We start from the raw sequence: 7,879 nt of genomic DNA, 5'->3' as shown, positions 1-7,879 counted from the left end.
GCCCACGGCCCCAGGGCTCAGGGCTCCCTCTGCTGGCTCTTGGGAGTGAGGGTCAGACTAAGGAGCGTGGGGAACTAGTTGGGGGCTGGCTGTGAGACCAGAGGAGCAGGCATCAGAAGGATCTGTGGTCCTCTCGGCCTCAAGAATCCACCGACCAAGGAGCGCTCAATGGGGAAGGGAGGGGTCCTGGAGGGCGCTCCTGGTCCACGGGCTGGGCTGACAGGGGAGGAGGAGACACTGGGATCCAGGCTAAGTAAGGGCAGAGAGTCGGAGAAAAGCATGTTCTCAGGAATTCGCAAACGCTCCTGATTGCCCGTGCGCTGTGCAGGCCCAGGAGGTGATTAAGGGTGTGAATGGGAAGACAAAACACTTGTGGAAGTCCACTCTCTGGACAGGCTCTTTTCACAGGTAACCTGGGAAGTAGGCAGGTATTATTTATTTCCATTTTACAGTTGACGACACTGAGGCTCAGAAGGTTAAGTTTCATCATCCATTCCACCAATGATAAGTGCCAGCTTCCCTTGCTCGGGACTTGCTGACATCATAGAACCAGCAAATGGCAGAGCCCAGATACACACCCAAGTCCGATGGATCTTCAAACCCCTGAGTGTGTTCTGCTGATGACGTTTACTTCTTCCTGAGGGCCTTGTCTCGAGTGAGTTCATATCTAATTGGAGAGAGAGGACAAGAAAACATGACAAAATAATTATGCCCCTCGCAGCATAACAACCCCCCCCCCCAAATGAGTGCCACATGGAGCGATGCAAGTCGGGAAGGTCAGTGAGGGCTGGGGCCCAGGGGAGGCTCCTTAGAGCAGGTGGGATCTGAGGCGAGTTTGGAGAGATGCTGGGTGAGATTTTGATGACTTAGGGGTGGCGAGGGGGGGCTCTGAGTTAGCCAACCCTGCTCAGAGTAAGGGCTATGTGGAGGATGGCATGCGAGGCCACACGGGGTATCCGAAGACCACAGGTGGCTGCTTCCTCCAGTCCCTTTGGTTTTTAAAATATTCACCTAAATTTCTCACAGCGGGGATCCCTCCACTGAGTGGCCAGGGTGAGTCACCTCTCTTCTCACCGTGCTCACCTGTACAATAAGGGTGACGTGGGTGGAGCTGGACTAGAGTATCTCTGACATTCTCTTCCGCCCTCTGAATCCAGGGATGGAAAGGTAAGTTAGGCCAGAAACCCAGGCCTCCAAGGCTTAGATCTACAGATGTTGTCAGTAGGAACTGGCTGCCCCCTGACCAAGGTCCCTGGGAGGGAGATCTTGGCACAGGCCGTGCCAGCTAGAATGGCCAAACCCAGGCTTGTCCCATCTTGTCTACATACTGATTTCTTTTAGGGCTAGTCTTGTTTTTTCTATGCTGGAGTGACTATTTGTTTAGGATCTCAGATCCTACATGTTATATATTATATATTTCCTACCACCACTGTGCTCCCGTCACCGCCCCCACTCCAAACACGCAGATGCTCCCAAACGGGCACATCCTCTCTGGGCTGATCTCAGACGGATGCTAACTCAGAGGCCCCGACAGCAGAGTTCATTCCCTAAGGAAGCAGAAGGGAAGGAAGGAGGGTAAAGGAAGAAGGGAGATGGGGGAGTTCTTTCTTGATGCTCTTAAAGATGGTGTTAAAGTTAGACGGGATATTCAAGCCTCTCTCGCCAACTCCTCATTTTTCTGAAGCCCAGAGAGGGAACTGATTTGCCCAGAGTGGCTCAGCTCACCCAGAGCTGACAGAGACCAGGGTACAAAAGCGAGGCCTGTTGTTTTGCCCAGTGCTCCTCTGCCATCCCCTTCGGAGTTTCCTTTCCTGTGATTGAAGATGGGAGTGAGGACAGGAGGGCAGGGGACAAGCTAGTCCCTTGGGGTTCTAGCCGCTACTATTGCCCATCCCTCCTCCTGACTGGCTTGTAAACAAGCCTAGTTCCCAGGCAGCCAGCCAGCCTGGGGAGCCAGACCCGGACCAGAAACTGACTCTGGGGCAGCCCCTCAACGCTGTGAAGGGCCAGCCAGCCCCACCTCCTGGAGGGCCCTGCCTCTCATGCTCCTCTCGCTTCCTCTCCTATCTCAAGCTCCTGGGAAAAAGACAAGGTCAAGAGGTGTTCCCTCTCTTGCCTGTGTACCCACACCGTCTCCTGCTTTCCTAGTGCAGGAGGAGGGAGAGGAGACGGATAGGGTAGAGTAACCTTGGGAAGATAAGGCCGGTCAGCCTTGGGAAAGCAGGGAGTTAGCAGAGGGCAGGATTGGGGAGGGGAGAGTGGGGAACTTAGCGGCATGGGGGTGGGGCGGGGAAGATGGGTTTGCAGGGCCCCAGACTCCCAGGTGGAGTTCTGGACATGCAGGTGGCAGAAGAGGAGCTGGACAGCTGTGGGCAGGCCCGCTTCCCTGCCTCTGAATGCGGCGGGGGAAAAAGAAAATGTCTGAGGAAGCTAATTAGGAGTCATGAAACCACATGTGGACAGGGGCCTGGGCTCAAGTGAGGACCTTCTCCTTAGATGGCTCATTCATTCATTCAAAAACATGTATTAAATGGTATTCATTGTAGTATTATAGTAATTGCTCATAATGTTCAAATTTTCATTAAAAAATGGGAGGGGGGAATACAAATTAAGTAGCCAAAAATCTGCTGTGGGAGACAAAAGAAAATGACAGTCCTAACTCTCAACGTGCTTGCTCCATAGTCTTATCTGCCGACCTTGTACAACCATGCTGGAAGCTGCCCCCCAATCCTTTTTGTAATGAAGTGGGATAAGTAGGTGGAAGGGGGAAGGAGAGAGAGAGAGAGAGAGAGAGAGAGAGAGAGAGAGAGAGAGAGAGAGAGAGAGAGAGAGAGAGAGGTAAGGACAGGGTTGGGGCTGGACCTTCCCAGGCTACAGTTGGAACGCAGTGATGGGCAGGTCCTAAGCATGGAGGAAGAAAGGTCTGGACTATAAGTCTGTCCACTGAGGAGAGAACCTTGGCTCCTGGACTACTTGGGTAGGGGTGATGACAATAACCTGATAGGGTGGTGGTGTGTGTGTGTCACAGGGGGTGGTAGGAGATCTTAAAGGACTGAGCTTACACATCTTCCTGCAGCCACACCTTCAAACATCTCACTTCTCCGTGTTGAGAAGTTCCAGCCTAAGACCTAAATTCCTCCTGCTGCTACGTAAGCCCATTACATCTCCTTGCTCTGGGGCCAGAACGTGCCTAGTCAGCACGTACCTACAGAGCAAATGGGGACAGTGGGGCGGATGCACACGAAGGCTAAACTGAAAGTAGGCCATCTTGACCTTTGGCACCTATCCACCAGCATTTTCCTCATCATTTTCCATCTCTTGGTGCTGCTTCTCCCCACCCAAAATTTTATTCTGCCTTCCGCTAAAGGATTTTTGAGTGGCTTCAAATTACCCTCAGCCCCCAAGTGCTCAAATAAGAGCAATCCAATTAAAGTGGTTCCACCCGGGTGTCAGTACCTAGCCAGTATAACCTTCAGGGGTATGGTGTATGGCAACCAAAAGCTTGTCTTGCTGCCATCCTGCTCTGAAAAGGTCACAGACCCTGGAGCAGGAGAAGGGTCAGCGTCACTTACTTTACAACAATGCTTCAGAGACTCAGTCCCCAGTTCCTTCCTCCTGCTCTCCTGTTCAGGGAAACAGGGGATATCAGGGCGGGAGGGCCCACTTTAGAGATCAAAGCTTCACCTTCCTATTTGACAGAAAGAGAAATCTGGGCTAGAGAGAAGGTACGACTTTCCTCAGAGGCTCCATTCCCTAGCCACTCTAACATCCTGTGTCTTTCTATATCTCTGGGATTGCCACTACTTTTCTAGCATCAGAGCTGATCAGCTGACACATTTCCAGCTTGTGGTCCACTAAGACCAGATCCTTCTCTGTCACTGTCTACTTTTCTTTGGTATCTCTTTATGATATATACTTTCTTTTCTTTGACAGCCTTCTTGATCTTTCTTCGGTTAATTTCCTCCTTGTCTCCCTTTTGGGCTAGGCCTGTTGAATTTTAACTGTGGCCTACCTGGTGCCAGGTGCCTTCACTTTGAGTCAAATTCCTATAAGGATTTATTCATGAAGATGTACACAGAAGGTTAATACTGAATCCTTGCTCTATAGCAATTTCAGTCTAGAACCTAATTAAGAGGGGACACACAAATGGAATAGTAAGAGAACCAGACAGGATAATCTGAATTTCAGTTGTGGGGAGCTGGTGGGTGAAGAGGCATGTCGCAGCTCCTGGCTGTGGGCTGGGCAGGGCTGGTCTCCCTCCCCCTCACCCAAGCTCTTTGAGTTACACCCCTGATCTGCTGTTCTTTGCTTCCCAGGGCCGTGGGCAGCCCCTTGGTCATGGACCCTACCAGCATCTGCAGGAAGGCACGGCGGCTAGCAGGGCGGCAGGCTGAGTTGTGCCAGGCCGAGCCAGAAGTTGTGGCCGAGCTAGCGCGGGGCGCCCGGCTAGGGGTTCGAGAATGCCAGTTCCAGTTCCGCTTCCGCCGCTGGAACTGCTCCAGCCACAGCAAGGCCTTCGGGCGCATCCTGCAGCAGGGTCAGTGTGGGGAGGAGACCAGGAGGGGGCTGCTTTCTCTTCGCTGGGGGGTCAGAGGAGAGGGTGGAGGTTTGGGTAGGCTGCCTGAGCCCCACTTCTCCCACGGTTCAAAGGGCACCCTGCCCTGATCCTGTCTCCCGACCCCTCACCACACTGCCTGGCCCACCGCATTCCCCCAGTACCCAGCTTTGGTCCTGCTGTCTGACTGCCCCTCCCCGCCCCCGCAGACATCCGGGAGACGGCCTTCGTGTTTGCCATAACGGCCGCGGGCGCCAGCCACGCCGTCACGCAGGCCTGCTCCATGGGCGAGCTGCTGCAGTGTGGCTGCCAGGCGCCCCGCGGCCGGGCCCCGCCCCGTCCCCCCGGCCTGCCAGGTACCCCTGGGCCCCCGGGCCCCGCGGGCTCCCCCGACGGCAGCGCCGCCTGGGAGTGGGGAGGCTGCGGCGACGACGTGGACTTCGGGGATGAGAAGTCGAGGCTCTTTATGGACGCGCAGCACAAGCGGGGACGCGGAGACATCCGTGCGTTGGTGCAACTTCACAACAACGAGGCGGGCCGGCTGGTGAGTCTGGGCAGGATGTGTAAGGCTGTGTGTGTGTGGAAATGCGCGTGGAAATGTGTGAATGTGGGCAGCTTTGAAAGGATGTGGGAGAGTGTGGTATGTGCGGAGGACTGAGTTTGTGGAAGGGTGTGGGGAAGTGAGGGTGTGAGTGAGGGTATGCAGTGTAGGAGTTCGTTAATGTGTGCAGGGGAGCCAGCATGGCCATGGGGACCACTTGGGAAGATTGGCTGGGGGCCTGGATGGGCATGTGGGAGGGGAAGTGGCCAGCCTAGAAGAGGGAGTTACTTGGGGGGCCTGGGAGGGCCTGGGGCTGATGGCCCAGTGGGCAGGGTAGGGAGGAGACACCCAGGGAAGAGGACCCAGGGCCTTTAGGGACCTAAGGTAGGGAGGACATAGCTCTGAGACAGGACATGTGGGGCAAAGTTTGGGGTAGGTAGGGAGCTGGCTGCCAGGGCAGGGGCAGAGGAGGGAGACAAAGGCTGGGGATGAAAGAAAGGATAGAGGCGAGGTAAAGGTATGGGGTCTGGAGGTAGGGGAGCCGGGAGAAGTGGGGGAGGCCTGGAAATGGACTAAACAGGTCCAAGGGAAAATGGGCTTGGAAAGGAGAGAAGAACGAGAAGTAGATCCTGATGGTAGAAGGGGGTCAGGCAGAAGCCGGAAAGCTGTGACTGAATCTGGGCACTTAACTGGCTGCCCAGCAATCCCAGACCTGCCCCTGTCCAGAGCCCTGGCAGCCTCTCCCCTTCCCTCTATGATGATGAGGGTCCCATGAGCTCCTGTTTAGGGACTAGAAGCAGTCTGAGTCAGATGTTTACAGGAGGCGATGGGGGGAAAGAGAAGGGGCCTGGGAGCCGGAGGGAGATGTACAGGTCTGTAGATCAGGTTGGCCCCTGGACTCTGAGCTTCTGGAAATGATCTTCCTGGGGCGTCTGACCCCTTAAATCCCTAGTGGGGTTGTGAGTCTTCGACCCCAGCTTCAGACATAAATAGTAAATAAAGGGCAGGACTCCTGGGTTCCAGTTCTCAGTAGTGCATCCACAGTGGGCCCTCCTGTACCGTATGCCTCAGTTCTAGGTTGTGCTAGGGACCCCCCCCACACACACACATCCTATGTCTTCTAGGGTTCCGGCCTGAGGCACTGGGCAGGGGGGTGAGAGGGGGACCAGAGAGGAATGTCCAGACAGGCCCACATACCTGTCGGAGAGGGTTGGGGAGGGGTGCCGCAGACAGAGCCCAGGCGGCCTGCTCTGCCTGGGGCCCTGAGGAGCAGGAATGAGGGGGTTGGCCTGGCAGGAGGAATAGGGTGCGAAGCTGCCACCTTCCCCACCCGCCTCCCTCCAGGGAGAATCTCTCCCCTGCTGTCCATTATGCTTTCTCCCCCATTCCCTGGCTTTGGATCCTGGAACCTCTACACTGCATAGTGACCCCCACTCCCCACTTCTCCTACTTCTCCATCATTCTTCCTCCTCCTCTCCGGGCTGTGGGGCCCTTGATTTCCTCCTCCCCACTTTGCGCTCTCCTGTTTTGTTTGTTTGTTTTTGGTCTCTGCTCTTTTCTTTCTTTCATCCACCACCCTCCCCATCTTATTTTCTGTCGGTCTTCTGGGCCTCGCTGCGTCCCGCCTTCCGGATCTGTCTCCATCCGCCCGCGCCTCTGCTCCCCGCAGGCCGTGCGGAGCCACACGCGGACCGAATGCAAGTGCCATGGCCTGTCGGGCTCATGCGCGCTGCGCACCTGTTGGCAGAAGTTGCCCCCGTTCCGCGAGGTGGGCGCGCGGCTGCTCGAGCGCTTCCACGGCGCCTCGCGTGTCATGGGCACCAACGACGGCAAGGCTCTGCTGCCCGCCGTCCGCACGCTCAAGCCGCCTGGCCGCGCTGACCTACTATACGCCGCCGACTCGCCCGACTTCTGCGCCCCCAACCGGCGCACCGGTTCGCCGGGCACGCGCGGCCGCGCCTGCAACAGCAGTGCCCCGGACCTCAGTGGCTGCGACCTGCTGTGCTGCGGCCGCGGCCACCGCCAGGAGAGCGTGCAGCTCGAGGAGAACTGTCTGTGCCGCTTCCACTGGTGCTGCGTGGTGCAGTGCCACCGCTGCCGCGTGCGCAAGGAACTCAGCCTCTGCCTCTGACCCATCGCCCGGCTCCCCAGACTGCGCGCAGAGCCGCCTCTCGGCACCTGCGGGACCTCTGGGCGCCAGCAGGGGGCGTTGCCAACTTCCCCCTGGGAAAGTCCATCTCCCAGGCCTCTCTGGAAACTGTGAGGCGCTGGGGCTTGAGATATACGCCCGCTCATCAAGGCCCAGGGCACCGGAGAAGCCTCCAAGGGGCGCTCCCGGGGGCTTCTGGGGGAGACCTTCTCTCTCCTCGGCCCCCAGATAGAAACCAAAGAGCCAGTTTCTAGGCCTCGGGATGCGGGGCTCCACAGAACTGCTGGCCATGGGGTGGGTGGGTGCATTTAGTATCAATAAAAATATTTAAATCAATAGGACTGGGCCCATAGTTTGGAGGAGGGCTGCCATGGGGACAGGCTCTGAAAGGAGTGAGTAAAGGGAGATGGTTGTGATAGAGCTAGCCTCTCAGGGGTCATCACCCTGGTTCCCTATCTTCCCCCTACCGAACTGGGCTCTTCTGGCAACGAAGATTACCAAAGCTCTCCCTTGGCATTCTTCTTGTTCTCTCTAGTACACATCTAGGGCTTGAATCTGCAGGCTGGGGGAGAACTAGGATGCCTCTTTAAAGGAGCAGACTGAGGGTCTAGAGAAAGAGGACCAGAACCTCCAG

The 7,879-nt window shown here is 56.4% G+C and overlaps 1 protein-coding gene across 1 annotated transcript in view; it reads left to right on the top strand.

Annotated features, from left to right (window-relative positions):
• Positions 1–7,581, top strand: part of WNT6 (Wnt family member 6) — a 12,206-nt gene extending 4,625 nt beyond the window's left edge. Inside the window, exons 2-4 of the mRNA XM_024763186.1 lie at positions 4,317–4,537; positions 4,765–5,099; positions 6,766–7,581. Coding sequence (XP_024618954.1) covers positions 4,317–4,537; positions 4,765–5,099; positions 6,766–7,227 — 1,018 coding nt within the window. The 3' untranslated portion in view covers positions 7,228–7,581. The remainder of the gene's footprint in view (positions 1–4,316; positions 4,538–4,764; positions 5,100–6,765) is intronic.
• The last annotated feature ends 298 nt before the right edge of the window (positions 7,582–7,879 follow it).

This window comes from Neophocaena asiaeorientalis, unplaced genomic scaffold (assembly GCF_003031525.2).
Source record: "Neophocaena asiaeorientalis asiaeorientalis breed wild unplaced genomic scaffold, Neophocaena_asiaeorientalis_V1.1 scaffold86, whole genome shotgun sequence".
NCBI classification, from domain to species: Eukaryota; Metazoa; Chordata; class Mammalia; order Artiodactyla; family Phocoenidae; genus Neophocaena; species Neophocaena asiaeorientalis.
Note: the sequence above shows the minus strand (reverse complement) of the source record. Positions and strands in the feature narration are given on the sequence as shown.